Source organism: Artemia franciscana, chromosome 1 (assembly GCF_032884065.1).
Source record: "Artemia franciscana chromosome 1, ASM3288406v1, whole genome shotgun sequence".
NCBI classification, from domain to species: Eukaryota; Metazoa; Arthropoda; class Branchiopoda; order Anostraca; family Artemiidae; genus Artemia; species Artemia franciscana.
Window position 1 is genome coordinate 41,558,043 of NC_088863.1, and position 16,906 is coordinate 41,574,948.

At 32.8% G+C, this 16,906-nt stretch overlaps 1 protein-coding gene across 1 annotated transcript in view; it reads left to right on the forward strand.

The window, feature by feature from the left end:
* The window catches only part of LOC136040114 (protein dissatisfaction-like), a 43,474-nt gene extending 27,292 nt beyond the window's left edge, over nucleotides 1-16,182 (forward strand). The window contains exons 4-8 of the mRNA XM_065724248.1: nucleotides 963-1,138; nucleotides 5,485-5,646; nucleotides 11,620-11,781; nucleotides 12,760-12,841; nucleotides 15,027-16,182. Of these exons, the coding sequence (XP_065580320.1) occupies nucleotides 963-1,138; nucleotides 5,485-5,646; nucleotides 11,620-11,781; nucleotides 12,760-12,841; nucleotides 15,027-15,268 (824 nt within the window). The 3' untranslated portion in view covers nucleotides 15,269-16,182. The remainder of the gene's footprint in view (nucleotides 1-962; nucleotides 1,139-5,484; nucleotides 5,647-11,619; nucleotides 11,782-12,759; nucleotides 12,842-15,026) is intronic.
* Nucleotides 16,183-16,906: the final 724 nt, after the last annotated feature.

The window sequence follows — 16,906 nt, forward strand, 5'->3', positions numbered from 1 at the left end:
ATACAACTATCGAGAGCAAAAACTGTTTTTCAACAACGGATTAGTCCTAAAAGACAACGAGCAAGAAGTAGAGAAAAAGGACAAGTTTGGATTTTTATTATATGAGAATGACCATTCCAAAGTCGAACATATGATTCACAGAAATACTAGATTGGTTTCAGTTTTAATTTGTACAGAAGGAGTCTTTTTGTCCCAATAAGACCATCATTACTGATGCTTACTTCCATGCGAAGATTTATAGTTTTCTACTTCCTTTTTCAATCAGAACATTTGAATGACATATATTGACTGAAAAAGTTTTAAATTAAAATTGAATATATTGTAAGATAAAATGAACCAAAGTCACCCAACAACAAAGGAAGAAAGCCATTCTGTGGCCTGCCTTGACCACAGAAGGTTTCCCGTTACATATTCAGTTTCTATTTTTACCTAATTATTTCTCAAAACTGTTTCTTTTTTATTTATTGGTTAATACTACAACGAATTCATTTATCAGAAAGCTGTTTCATTCAAAGAGTAGCCTGTAATGAAAAGAATTATATCCAAAGCCTTTAGAGCACATATTTTAATCAATTGTTGATTTCAGCTTCTGCACTTCAGTTACTAAGGACTCGAACGCACATATCAAAATATTGAGCTGTAATGGCATTGAGAACTTTTTTCATTTCCAGCCATGTATCTTTGGACATTCTCATTACTTTTGGTCTTCCAGATTCAGCTCTATCATTACTTTCGTTTTTTCGCGAAATTTCCTAAATAGGTTCTTGTGAGAAGACAAGATTGTCCTGGAACATATACAAGTAGTGTGCTGACATCACGATTTTTTACAGTTTATAGTTTTTCAATACATAATACTTCCAAGTGGGAGGATGAAGGTGTAAAAAAAATTTTTTTTTTCAGTTTGTTCAGTTTGTTGTTTAAATCTTTTTAAGCTGAAACAGATACTGTTCTTTTTTATGCAGCTGTACAACATGAGCGTGGGCCTAGGAAGTCAAAAACCCACAGGGAAACTAGAGCACTTGCTCCTTCTACGGCTACTACTGATTTCCGTCTCACTCTTCCATCTTTCATGAGTACATCAGTCACCCTACCAGAAATATTTGGAACTGGGATTCCTTGGCCTCATTTTGACATACACGTAATTATTATTTTGTTTTCATTTATTTATCAAACCATATAAGCCTGTTTTATCACTTCTTGGAAATTATTATTTTAACTATGTTTTCAAGACCTTTTTTTGCTGCCTGGCTTCATTCAAGTGTTCAGACTTAATCACAATCAAAACGGATTATTTACTTAGTTTTAGTTGAATACCAGATGAAAATACATGTAAGATTACCATCACGTTCATTGGAAGAATGAGGCATCTTTCTCAACAGCGTTAAGTCTTCGTGATTTGCTCTTGTAATGAAAATATTTGGAAATAGACTAAACTGCAATCTACTATTGTATTGGAAAATTAACTTAAGCTTGAAAAAGGTAAAAACGAAATCTCAGTTTCATTGCTGCTCTTGTAGGTAAATTTTAATAAAATATATCTCGTCTATAGATATACATGATGATCCTTGCAATTTGTAGTTTGGCTAGTAGACAACTCAAATGCCAATGTTGCCAAGTTATTTGGGCATTCTTCTGTGCTTTAAAAGAGGCTTAATAAAAGGATTTTGACATACGATATGGTATCCAGGGTTGTTAACACAGTAGGGGGAGGGGGCACTTACCCAAAGTGAAAGTTCTTAGGATTTTAATAAAACTAAAACCAAAATACTTTAAAATAATATAAATATTTTTAATCAGGATTATATTCCAAAGCAAGTTAATGCGTCTAAAATATTTGACAGTTCTGCTTCTACGCTATATTATTTTCCTTAACTACATTAATCTAAAAGATCAGCAACGCTGTTGCCTGGAAACATACGTTTTTACATGAGCAATTTTATACCAAATAAATTACAATTTATTGGTTTCACACCTATTAACATAGGAAATAAAGGGTGGTATTTCTAAGAACTCTCTTTCCTGGAAAGATAATGCATTATGAATTAGCCTTGCAACTAGTGCACAGAAATTGACGAAACTGAGAAATCGGACCAGATTTTCGTGATTTCAATTTTTTATGCCATAGATGTTTTTTTTCTAGTTTTTATGAAAAAATCTAACAATAAACAATATAAAAATGGTCATTCAGCCTTAACAAGATGCTAAAAGTTTAAACAACTTTTAATTTGCAATATCATATTTCTTTATAGCTTCTGTGACCATAAACCGGATGGTGGAATTCAGGACTCTAAACAGTATTTATTTTCAACTTCTGTTCAGTAGCGTTTTTGTCCAATTGAAGTTTGGTCCATAGGTGAAAAATTTCCCTTAATATTTATTCTTTAATAGATAATCAAAATTTACAGGGTTTTCAATTTTTCAGCTCTTCTTAGTCAAACTTAGGCTCTTGAACTTTCTTTAATCCTAATGTTTCACATGGTAAAAAAAAACATTCTTCTCCCCCATTGTCAATAGACATTGGAGGAAAATCCGCTTATCAACAGCAAAATCACACTACATTAAACATTACATGGAAAACAGAGAGGGGGAGGGGTTGAAGAATAAGATTCCAGGTGAACAGAGGCCATTAAAACATGTCCAGTATACGGGGGTAGCTATTGAACAGAGTGAAAGGTAATATGGTTTAAATAAAATATAGATATACGATAACAGGTGAATAGATTAAAGTAGGGATATGTGCAAATCCTTTGCAGTTGATTCTAGGACTCACAAACATTAAAAAAATCAGGCACGAAAAATAAGATAACAAGTAAAAAAAAAAATGTGGTAGATAGGGGAGGTGAGGGAGGGTGTGATTTGGAGCAAAAATTTTTATACTAATTGAAGGATAAAATAGGGGATTTTCTACAGTCGGTGGTGCCACTGTATATGGTATTCGTAAGAATTTGTTACACGATATAGTGCAAATTCTTCTTAACAAGATAGAAGAAAATTTTACGTGCATTTATCAAGCCTGGAATCCACCTTTCTACTCTTATGATAAATTCACACCCTTACGATAATCTCAGCTGATGTGACACAGAAGTAAAATATTACGTGCGTTAATCACATCTGCATGGTTACGGGAAAATTTTAAACAACACAAAAATATTAGCTAGGTGAGCAGGGACATGTGTTTCAGCGCACCTGTACAGACATTGATATATATAGTACATAAGGCCAAAGAAATTTGCTGAAAGTATACCTTTCGCTTTTGATGTGTTATAAACTGATGACATTATATCTTAATAATGACATTATATCTTGGGTAACTGACGTGGCTAAGCCCCTGAAATTCATATTTCTATTTTTATGATAAATAAACCTATGTATCTTCAACTGGTGCGACATTGAAGTTTTGCACCTCAACCCTAGTACACATAATGAGTCTAAGAAATCCAGCAAATTTTGAAAGGTCATGTTTAACACGTGTTTAACTTGGAGGAAGAAGAGACGGGGAAGCTCAGGCTTTAATTTCTTCTATATATGTAAAATATCCTTCTAAAATACAAAATGATGCTTTTGAATTTTAAATGTATCCCTTCAGAATTTGGCAGATATTATTGCTCTAGACCCATGCACAACGATCACGAACACTCATGTACAACGATTCTTGACATTAGCTTATAGGGAAGAATATTCTCGCAAGCAAAGGAGCTATTCTCAGTAGGGGGTAATTTTGGTAAAAAGATGAATTAGTAAAATTATATGAAAAGCATATAAAACCATTGGATAAGTTTTAAAAATTTTATAAAATTTCAAGAATTTTTATTTTTGCATATATCTGCCATGAGAGCCTAAACTATTCAAGGTCATTTCAAATTTTGAAATATTCTGTTGGAGGCATCTTTAACAGATTCAAAAATCTATTTTCTTTACATCATCCCTATTAGATATGGTGAGCCATAAAAAATCATAAAACTTGAGAAGCGTCAGGTTTAGCTTGATCGTAATTTGGGGGACTAAAAGGGCTCACATTTCCATTCCTATTAAGCCGTTGAAGCTTTTAATGAGATTTGCTTAACGTGAATGGGATGAACATTCAGACGAACAAGGATTTAGCCTCTGACCTACGAGTTTAGCCTAAAACTTTGACCTCTTCTCTAATTCAAACTTTAAGCACAAAGTTGCGACTGAAACATTTGGGACGTCTGTGTTTTTCTCAGGACCCTGGGGTGCCAGTGTTGAACTTACATAAGCCTCAAGCTTTAGGACGCCTCCAAGGATTTCAAAACAGCGGGAAAATTTTATTTGATAAATCTAATTGGCTTATGTAATTAAATGTAAACTAATTTAATATTTCTACTTTTGTTACAGTGTCTTAGACAAACTGTTTGATTTATTAATTACTTCTGTAAGTCCTAGTTATACTGGTGGGAAGCTTGGTGGCACCGATTTGTGCCAGCTCATTCGTCAAGGCTCTGTACTTCGTTTTATCTGTTACAGAGTGATAACTGGTCTATCTTAAAGTCGACAGATTTCTCCGTCCGTCTTTTTTGGGGCCTGCCCTATGAACATAGGCCATAAAGAGAATTCCCTATTATAATTAGCGAACTGTCAAATTGGAAATTTTCGCCTTTTTTCCAATAAATGAATTCCTAATTTAAAATTTTAATATATGAGATAATATTTTGTGTATAATTCAGCTAAAACAAGCCATGACAGGACGAATTCGATGTTTGGCTCCATTTCTGTAATAGACAGTGTGGTATTCGCGCTTAATATTAATTAGGATCTTGAACTAGTTAGAATCTAATTCGGATTTTATAACATTGACTTTCCCATCACATATCGTTCCGGCAATAAATTTCAAAAAATTCAAAGCCATAACTAGACTAGGAAGACTGTGGGCCTAATAGTTTGAACGGCCTCGTTCACTCTAAGTCTGCGGTATGCCATTCTCTCGAAGATTCTATTGTTTAAACCTGTAATAAACACGCACATCTTTAAAAAAATTCAGCAGCCAGGAAAAAAAAGCTTCAGAACCGTCCAGAAAATATCCTGTGGTCCAGACTGATCTGGAACCACCCGGGTTCTAGAAGTATGGGAAAAGTTGGACACATCAATGACTAGAGATAATAAAATCTGCAGAAGCTCATCACGAATGATGGTGCCAGATTGCTGGTGGCTAACAAATACCCCACTGAGCCTCGGAAGTCTTGTTACCTAAAATTACCAAGAGTAAGCAAGTATAGGCTGGATCAAGAACAAAGTCCTAAAAAAACAACTAAAAGTACAACATTGAAGAGAATGTTATCAAAGAAGAAAATTCCCAAAAAATGGAAAGACCATAAGCTCTCAAAATTTTCTCTTCTCGTCAGCCGAAAATTTCGAAGTAATTATCCATCCTTAGTGCCCCATTGAGCAGACCCTTGTATTGAGTACTCCTTTGCCTTGGGGAGCGATAACACTTAATTAAGATACATACGGTTGCTTCATTTTTAGGGTTTAACCTGGCCTTTAAGACATATGAGTCAAGAAACTATTCCTCTGATTAATTCACCAGTTCATGACCTCCTGCAAGAGACGAGCACGCGACTTTTAGAGATGGCCATTCGATGGGTTAAGTGGCTTGCACCTTTTCAGTCCATCTCAGAGTCAGATCAGGTACGCAGAATAATAGCATCAAAAAAGTGGTAATATCAAGCGTACTTTTTCTTCCTTTTGCTGCAGGCTTAGTTTCAGTATCTGTATTAAGAAAACTAAATGAAGGCAAACAGGAAAAATAATTCAATTTTACTGGAAAGCAAATTTTTCAACCCTTTCAAATGTCTTTTATTGCTTAATTTATCGTTTTCTGCAAGTGTCTCATTTTCATTTTACATACACTCTTATTGTACCTTCTTCTCCACTCTTCTCGCCAACTGATTACAAAATTGGCCTAAATATGGTGACTGGTGTAGACTTTAATTTAGAAGTGTGTATCCTTAATTAACAGCCAAATGGTCCTGAAAAAGGGGGGTTTTTCTGGCTGAGCATTTTTTCTGAATGAATTTTACGAATTATTTGGTGGTTATTTTAGAAAGTTTTTCATTTTAGAAAGTTCTTTTTGAAACATTCGAAACAACCAATTCACTTTTCTGTTGAATTTTTATTAGGTTTTTAGGCAACCGTAACTTAAATTTTACCATAAAGAGGGGCAGAAAGTCCTTCGCACTTAGGGTAATTTTACCCATTTTGGACTTTCACCCATTTCCTTCCATGAAAAAATTCGTTAAAACTTTATTTAAGCTTTTTGAACCTTATTTCTGAATGACTTTTACGAATTATTTTGTGGTTATCTTAGAAAGTTTTTCGAGAGTTTTTCATTTTAGAAAGTTCTTTTTGAAACATTCTAAACCACCGATTCACTTTTCTGTTGAATTTTTATTAGGTTTTTAGGCAACCGTGACTTAAATTTTACCATAAAGAGGGCCAGAAACTCCTTCGCACTTAGGATAATTTTACCCATTTTGGACTTCCACCCATTTACTTTCATGAAAAAATTCGTTAAAACTTTTTCTGAAGCTTTTTTTGTGTTTGGTTTTGTCCCGGTTTTTCTTTTTTCCTATGCCGCCGATGTTAGCTTATTCCTGGAAACTGGTAAGGGTCTAACCTGTCCGGTTTTTACGGAAAGTGTGGACCTCAGGCCGGATTGATGAATATGGCATTACATTTTGGAAAGCTCCGCAGAACTCTTGCCTGTGGCCAAAAAGGATGGTTTTTGCTTGTCCACGAGCCAGGGCCTATGGTGTGCGAAGTGAAGTGGAGTTATGTAGCCTATGTCAGAGAGGAGTATCTGAAGTTGCGCAGCCAAGCTTTCGTTTCATCAAATCATGTTTCTGCTTTCGAGTGGAAAGCTCCGTTCAAGCAGGCAGGCACCAATTTCAAATTGAAGAGGGACTAAAATCTATAAGTGTTAAATATATGCGACAGTTACCTGGCCCCACAGCCAATATATCTTCTTTGAGTGATAAATAGAAAAATTTACAGAAGCTAAAAAGAGGCATTTTCCCACGGGTCCGAAAGTGCTGCCGTGATTTTGTCTGGGTTTATCATTTGTTTTTTCGGACTTGGGATTGAGGTACAGAAATGTTATCAGATACACCTCTTAAACTTTAAAAGTTCTGTCATTGCTAAAGAAATTGGAGCTTATCCTTTGCTCCTTTCTAAGTGGTGAGGTTAGAAAGGTGGCCTACGGCAATAAAAAAATAATCCACTTTTGAACTAAGACGGATAGAATTTTGTTTTCGACGGCAATCGATAGCTCTTGATGAGCTGATCAAAGTTTATGTCATCCACTTTTTAGTACAAAAATTTCTTCATGAGATATACTAGTTTGAAAGTTTCAAGGGGTTGACAACTTCAGTAGTAGGGTACACACTGAAACCAAAAATAAGCCGATACCAATTGTGCGACATGTAGATGACTTGTAAGGAAAGATCGGCTGTTAGCTCATAATCATCTTCGGCAGTGAGGGGCTTGCAAATTTTGCTATCTGGTGTACCAATTATTTGTTTCCAGTGTATTTGATGGTAAGACAGAGTTGGTTCCAGTGGTAAGACATGTAGAGGACTTGTAAGTAGTAATCGTCTCTTAGGCTACAATCATCTTTAGTGAAGAGGGGTTTGTAACTTTTGCTAGTTGGTGTAGCCTACCCATACTCACCGTAACCTAGAATTAAGTGTTTACGCAACGGGTACAAACGATAACGTAAAACAACGAGTCAGTTTCGTAATAATTAATAGAGTGTCATCTAGGGTATTTTGATCCTGAAAAGTTACGGATAGCTTTAAAATACCAACTAGATTATATAAGATATTGTTCCAAGTCTTGATCAGTCACGATGTCTACGATTGAAAAGGATAAAGTTCAATTGGTTGCAAAGTCAATTTAGTCCCTTCTTTCGATATTCTTCTGTTATTGTTGTTTTTTCAACGCTGAGGAATAGCCTTTGATCATGTGATTACTGATTGCGTTCTTCTTTGAACATAACGTTTTAAAAGCTCCGATAGGCTGTCAACTTCAGCGTTTAACCGATAGCAAAGAAACAAAACCAAAGTGTTGCCCTCACAATACTTTATTCGGCGAAGCCGGACGAAGATTGCCGCAACACTTCACGTTACTCAGGCAACGCAGGTCTAGTTTCTAATTGCGATGAAAAGTAAAAAAGAAAATAAATATACTTTTCAAACTTCTACTCAGATAAATTAGCATTTCCTAGGATTAAAATGAAAGTGTGGAACGGTCATAACACAGAAAGGAGTTTACCCTTTTCGTTTTGAAGATTTATTTTACTAGATTGATTAAAGTATTTTTTAAAAGTGTTGTTTTAACTTTATTCTCTCTGGTAAATTTTAATGAATCTTAGGAAAGGCACGTAATGTTTTCGCACTTCATTTGTACGATCAAAACTTTATTGTAATTGATCTTGCGCGTAAAAGTTCATTCCCTGATCACTCCCACCCCTTTTTCAAACGATAGCCTTAGCACTTCAGTGCGTTACAAGTGTGATAGCATTACTTGCAAAGTCTAATCCACATGAATATTCAGCGAGAAATTTATGTCTAACCATATTCATTGTCTACCAATCACACTTTCCTTCTTCTTTTATGAGCAGTCTTGACTGGTCCCAAGTAATGACGGTTATAAATTTATGTCTAGATGAGCAAACGTGTGAACGTAGTTTTAACAGATATTTGATTTCTTTTAAGATTTTATATCTTTAAGTTATTTGATCCTCTGAAAAGCTAAGTGTTTATAAGGATGCGAAAATATTTTCATTTTCAATTTAATTTTGGTTAATTTCAAAATCCTGCTTTTTCAGAAGGTTCTTAGAAATTCAAGGTGAAAATTAGCAAAAGTGTGTAAAAAATAAGCACAACACAAAAAAGTGCACTTGGCGTAATCCCTTTATTTCTTTTATATACGCTTGGGGTAAAAATTGACCTCGACAACTTCTTAAGGGAAGTAAGAATATTCTGGAATACACAATTTATTTCTTGAAACTCCGCGCACCCCTCTTCCCCCAAGAGAATGTGTTGGACATGAGATTTCAAATATCTGTATATAAACAGTCCAAGTTTAACCGATTGTACAAATGTTTCGCGATGGCAAATTTTCAATATGACAAATTCAGCCCACTGAAATAATATCCCTCCTATAGAAGACTTTAAATGGTTTTAAAATCTTTGGCTGACTCAAAATTTTTGCCCAGTGGTGTTTTGGCCATATTCAAACACAAATTGGCATTTCTTCAAACAAAACGATTAGAATAGCTTTATGACATGGCCCCATGTGTTTTGTTAAAAGGGCATTAGAACTCAATTTTTTTTAATGAGTCATCTTCAAAGTTTAAAGGACTCATAGCTCAACATTATCAGCCGTATTGAAAAGATAGCAAATAAAATCACATCCCTGATGTTCTATAGAAAAATTAAATAAATAAAAAACAAGTTTTTTCAACTGAAAGTAAGGAGTGACATTAGAACTTAAAATAAACAGAAATTATTACGTAAATGATAGAGGTTGTCCCTTCCTCAACGCCTCACTCTTTACGCTAAAGTTTGACTATTTTTCACAACTCTTCTTTTTAAAAGAATAAAAAACTTTAGCGTAAAAAGCGAGGTGTTGAGGAGGGGGCATCTCCTTTTCTGCTGAATATAATGACTATCTCGAAGTCACCGATATGGTCCGTGGGAGGGGGCCTAAGTGTCCTCCAGTTTTTTTTGATCAATTACAAATGGCACTAGTACTTTGAGTTTCCGTTAGAATGAACTCTTTTGTGACATTCTAGGACCAATTGGTCGATACGATCACCCCTGCAAAAAAAGACAAGAAAACAAACAATAAATAAACATGCATCCCTGATCTGTCTTCTGGCAAACAAAAATTCCACATTTTTGTAGATAGGAGCTTGAAACTTTTATAGCAGAGTTTTCACAGACGCTGAATTTGATGGTGTGATTTCCGTTAAAGATTCTATATTTTTAAGGGTTGTTTCCCCCTATTTTGTAAAATAAGGCAAATTTTCTCAGTCTCGTAAGTTTTGATGGGTAAGACTAAACATGATGAAACTCGTATATTTAAAATCAGTATAAAATGCAATTCTTGTGATTTAACTATTGGTATCAAAATTCCATTTTTTAGAGTTTCGGATACTATTGAGCCAGGTTGCACCTTACTACAGTTCGTTGCAATGAATTGTTTGACACGAAATTGCGTATTTTTGCAAGTAAAGACTGAAATTTTCTATCTGAATTCTTCAGACAACAAATTTGATAGATTAATTCACAACAAATTTGTATTTCTCTTTCTTCTAACTTCAAAACTAAGTTTTTAAAACGTAAATGCTTGACATACTTTATAAATCCGGAATCAGCACAAAAAATATATGTATATTTATTTCCATAATAACTTCTTTTTTTAGCTTTGGTTACAACTTATTATGATATTTCGTTTTTCACTGTTCATTAAATTGAACAATTTTGCAAAAACTTTAAAACTAGAACGTAATTCTTGAAAACTTAATACAAAATTAACTTTATACATTCATTATGTATAGACTGTTTTTGGTCACTTCAAAATTCCTGTTTTTATAGTTTTTGTCACTATTGGAGATTACTCACCAAGGTTAATTACCATGAACAGTTTCATAATATTCTCAGATTACGGATGATATCAAGAAAGACATTTTTAAACATATGACTTGGTAAGTCCCACAATCAATTCAACTGATAATTTGCAATGTGACAAAACCAGGAACAAATTGTAAGTAATATTTCAAGCCCAGGCTAAACTATTAATGGTCGTTTTCTCATTTCCGTAGATGTCCCCAAGCTATATGCGATAAACTCGTCATACACGTATAATAATAATTATTGTTGGGTTGTTGCCTCTGAATTATTTGTCTTTACTGTTTTTATTGTTTGGTTAATGACGACTTATACTTATTGACGACATGACTGCCTGTCCATGGATTATTCTTTATGGTTGATTGTGTATGGCTATGCTGTTTGACCTATGTGGTTTTATGGATGAGTAGGGTTAAGGCCTCATTCAAGTGCTGGTCTATATTAATCACTAATTTAGGAAAACAGTTTTCCCTTTCTCCTTCTATCTCCTTTCTTTTTTTAATATGTTTGTGCTGTTGCATTGATGATTTCTCTTTTCGTTATATTCATAGATGGCAGTTTGCACTTGTGTCCCGGACTTCAATTATCATCAATGATAATTAATGAACCGTCATTAGTTTATTTCCAAGACACCAGGTAACAAAATCATAAATGATTCAAACATATAGAATGGACAACTAATTAAGCCTGTTTTATGTATTGCAAGGATTTTAGACCACAATGCCTCACCACTTACAGTTCAAACAGAAATATATTGATAATTGGTAAAATTTCTTATCAAGACAGTGAAAAAAAATTAGTACAAAAACAATAACATTTTGCTTTGCCGGAGAAATTCACCGATAGACATTAGTAGAAATTTTATAAAGACCGGATAAAATATTATTGGCAAAAATTGTTACTTAAATGTTTGTTAGTGCAAAAGAAAAGTATCTGTTAGTTAAGAGTATTGTATTTTACTTTCTAGATCACCCTCCTCGAGAATACTTGGTCAGAATTGTTTCTTTTGACTTTATCCCATTGGTCAGCTCCATGGGACTTAAGTCCGCTTCTCACAGCTCGTCATTCAACAATTCGCCACCAACTGCCAGATCAGCTTGTGATCCAAGCAGAACTGAACACTATACAGGTGAATATCTTCCTATTTGCGTCACTTTCTGTGGTGTAAGATCCATCCTCTGAATAATATTTTTTTCTTAATTTTTTGAGCCTATTCTCCTCTCCTAAAATAAATTCAACAAAGGGACAGTTGTTCAGTCTGGAATCTGAAATGAACGTTTTCCCATTATAATGCTCAAGTCGAAAATATAATGGACTTATTGTGTCTAGAATAGAAGGATGCATTTGACGTGATATTTTTTAAAAATTAGTTATTTATTACGCTCCTTGAGTTCTCTTGTGATCCAATAGAAGTATAAGGGGGTTGTATTTTCACCATATTTTTATTCAGCAAATACACCTGGTCTTCTAGGAAAGCAGTGACCAAAAGAAAAGGATGTATCTAAAGTCAAAACTAATTGCTGTATCCAGGGGGAGGAGCTACCGGGTTTTACCCCCCTTCCACTAAATTTCTATCCAAGTTTTTGGTGCATCTTTGTACCCCCCCCCTCCCGAGAAAAGTTTTATATTGATTTACTGGTTTATTATGCAATTTTTATTAGCTGAAGCAAGATTGGGGAGGATGTTTTGAATTACAACCTAGCTCTCAATCTCAGACGAAGCGTGGCTTTCGAGCTGCTTATAAAGAAACTAACACAACTTAACACTTAAAATTCTAGCAACATAATACCAAATTGTAGTAAAGCATTTAGAGAAAGGGGAGTGGTCGTCAGAGAGTGATTTTAGCCAGAAAGCCATACCACCCATCTACAAAATTTATAGCATAGTCAGACTGTCAACTTTGAAAAGTAGATAGTTCATGATAAACAGAATATAATATGCAAACTCACTGCTAGATTTATACGAAAATTTTACCTCAAAATGTAAATGAAAAATACTTGTAATTTTATTAATGCTTCTTGGGATTGTTCATACTTATTATTAGTTATTATTAAAACTTATTGTAGCTATTAATAATACTTATAATAACCTGTGAATTTTTATTCAGGAGTTTATGGCGAGATACCGAGAACTAGCACCTGACTTGAGTGAAAACGGATGCCTAAAGGCTCTCGCTGTTTTCAAATCTGGTAAGTATTTTGTTCCTGCAAATTTACACACAACAGTTTGCACTGCAGCAATGCCTAGAGTAGTTGCATATATATATATATATATATATATATATATATATATATATATATATATATATATATATATATATATATATATATATATATATATATGTATGTATATATATATATATATATATATATATATATATATATATATATATATATATATATATATATATATATATATATATATATGTATATATATATATGTATATATATATATATATATATATGTATATATATATATATATATATATATATATATATATATATATATATATATATATATATATATATATATATATATATATATATATATATATATATATATATATATATATATATATATATATATATATATAAATATATAAATATATATATATAAATTATATATAAATATATATATTAATATATATAAATATATATTATATATAAAATATATATTATATAAAATATATATATTATATAAAAAATATATATTATATATATTATATTATATATAAATATATATTATATATAAATATATATTATATATAATATATATATATATATATATATATATATATATATATATATATATATATATATATATATATATATATATATATATATATATATATATATATATATATAAATTACTTTGCTAAAAATTCAGTCCGAAACAATACTAAGTTTAGCTCAATATCTTGCTAAAAACCCTTCCAAAGTTCAATTGACCTATTATGTCAACTGAAATTAATATGATACAAAACTAACTCAATTCAGAACCTTTGACTATCTTAACGTCTCTGAATATCTTCCTAGACTAATTTCTATAGTTTTATTCTAACATCTCTTTCATTCCTCAATGGATTATTTTACTTGTGTCAAAAATTTCATCCGATATCACTCTCTAGGCCTACAATGAAAGAAAGTTTAATCTAGCTATGACATGTTTTATGGATAATAGGTTGCCAACGATTGCTCATTTTTGCCATTTATCTGGGGCCAAAGGAAAAGCCTATTTTCCTCAAACAAGGTGGAAAGTGATCATAAAAAAAGGAAAATAGAACTCCTTGGGAAGAGAAAAGAAAACTTTTAACAGAATAGGGCAGAGAATGAGCATGCGCAGCTCTGCTGCTGCATCAGGCAGCTTGGTGCTGAATAAGTATTTAGTAGTAGCATTTCATAGCCTCCATCATCACGAGTATCCGTTATACTGTCAGACTTTTCCCAGCTTAATCACTCGATTCCATGCATCTGTTGAATGTCCATTTAAAGCACCGACAAAGGACCACTCTTCAAACGCTCTTTCATTTGTGTCATAGGCATGCCTTCTTCAGCTAATATTTCTTGTTTCTATTTTATACCCTCTGATTAGCTATGACGATTTCAACCCTGTGTACATTCAAAGCAGAGTCAATTTGCAAGAGAGCCAAAACTTGGAATCCGTTGTTGCGTACCTCAATTTAATTTTACTTGCTTGCGATAGTTGGATCATACTAAACACGATTAAAGTTTGCTTATAGTACTTGAATGATTTCAAATATGCAATCACTAGTAAAAATGTTGGCATCTAGTGGTCTTAAGTAAAACTGAAGTGCTAATATTGAGGCTTCTACCTGAATTTATTCTAAACATACTATATATAAACACGTCATTGAATATTGTAACAACATACTGAAGTTATTAAAATTTCAAAAACTAGATCGATGCTTGTCACGCAGTGATAATAGACTTTTGATTTATTCTACATGTAATTGTAGTATATTATACTTTCAATTAAAAAAAAAAAATCAGATTGAGACTCTTATTTTGAGAAAAAGTACCATCTTGCATCAACTAAGTTGACAGAGATAGAACCTCCAACCCGACTGCCCTGAATCTTAATTTATTTGTGAGTAACATGTTTTGTGAATTATTTTATATAATTTATAGAATTCATTTGCTATTGACTTTATTTCCTTAACTATAAAATTCACTTTTCTTAAAAAAAATTTATTTGTGTGACTCCCGCCCATTTTTTAGAAAACACTTTGTAGTGGCAAATCATAAAAGATAAGATGAACGAAACTGAAAGCTTTGTCGCATACAACAGGCAACTTTCTTATAAGAAATTCGATTAACAAGTTGCTTATAACTCACCCGAAAATTTCAATTTTAGGTGTTTCTGGTATTAGTTCTCCAAATGTAGTTGAAGCTCTTCAACACCAGGCTCAAATAGTTCTAAGTGATTATTCTCGCCAGAGACATCCAAGACAACTGACGAGATGTGGAAGACTCCTGCTTCTTCTTCCGTGTTTACGGCTTGTCAGATCGTCCACTGTTACTGCATTATTTTTTAGACCAGCGAATGGTAGAGCATTTAATCAGTCAGTTATTAACCAATATAAGCAAGAAAAATAGATATGTCCTTTTTGTGTTCAGAAAACTTCTTAACGGTAAATTTTAAATGTCGGGGCACGGTTTCACGGTTGAATGGAATTTTACATGAAATATTTTCTTGCTAGCTTTAAAAGCTGACTGGGAACTGGAATTTTATTTTCTCTTCCTTAAAATTATGAGCTTAGCAGCGGGAATTCAAAAGGCGATAATTTGCATTCTTACTACTTAAGAAGCAGACATTTATAAAAAGAATATTTTTTTCGGTATCCAAGCTACGTTAAAAACTATTTTGAAATTAAAAGCTCTAATTTTCAACTATTTCTGAGAGTGACAAAAGACAATGCCTTTTAGAAGAAGAAACTGTTTTAAGATCTTGACAGCCAAACAAGATAGAACAAACCATATAAACCAATCATTAGATCTTACTTAGTTAAATGGGTGGACTGTAACTAATTTTTACAGAAAAATAGTGACACACTACACATTGTGAACTAGTGCAGTCGATCCACAAGCGAGAAGAGTCACATATCAAATCATTTAAGACTAAGTGCACAACCTTTGTGTTCTCAATTTTAAATTGCCCTTCTCAATAGTACAAACATATGACATATATACATATGGCTTTCCCTATTGCGTGTTTCATTTTCACACCCTGCGACGTGCTTTTATTTAATTCTCTATTTTTCTAAGTCTCATTTGCAGCCATGGGTTCAATAGAGTTTCTTTCAGAATACAACAAAACGTTCTACCTTAAAAAACCGTTTTGCAGTCTTAAATTAATTGTTGAGTTCACTATTCTGTTCTTTAAGTTTCTAGTCAAACTTGTTTCGCATTTTTCCTATTTGTAACTTGTTCTAGTCCAGCTTGGTATAATTTATTATTTTTGTACCTGAATTTTATGATTTGAAATTTTTAATCTAGAATAAAGAGCTTTTTTTGGCCATCGTTTAGTAAAATGACCACAATTTCTTTATACATTCGTTCCCGTGTTTTAGAATAATGGGCGTCAAAATCAAAACCTTGTATTTACGAATAAAATATATGGCATGGAATGATTTTAAAAGGCGGACACGGGGCTACTAGGTTATGAAAAGAAATTATCATATAAGAGAAGAACATAGGTTGCTGAATGTTCATTAAAATCAAGGGAACGGAAATATACCTTAGAAAAGAGCGTCCTCTTTGCAATTATTTAAAATTGGCGAAGCATGGATAGCGAAAATTCATTTGACATTATTGAAAAAAACTTATTATGCTATAAACGTATTTCAGGTATTTATTTAACGTATGAGGGTCTTCATTTGGCATTTTATGGATAAGATAGACTTTTCACAGATTCTCGATCTGGGCAACGTTTTCCAAAAGAAGCACGAATCACTGGGTAACTGAGCTAGAAAATGTTTGGGAAATTCCAACCAATATTATATATTTTAATTAAGCAGACCGTTATTGAAAGGAATTTTTTGATTTTTTGACATTAGCCATCAAATTATTGAATTACAGGCAGTTCAAATTTATAAATTTTAGAGCACAGCAAATCATGCTACTTCTCAAAGATTAAACCTAAAGTTTCAAAAGCATTCGCTAATTTATGAAAAAATATAATGTAAGCAAATCAGTCAATAATTAAATGCGTAAAGGGGTCTTTCCACCACTGTT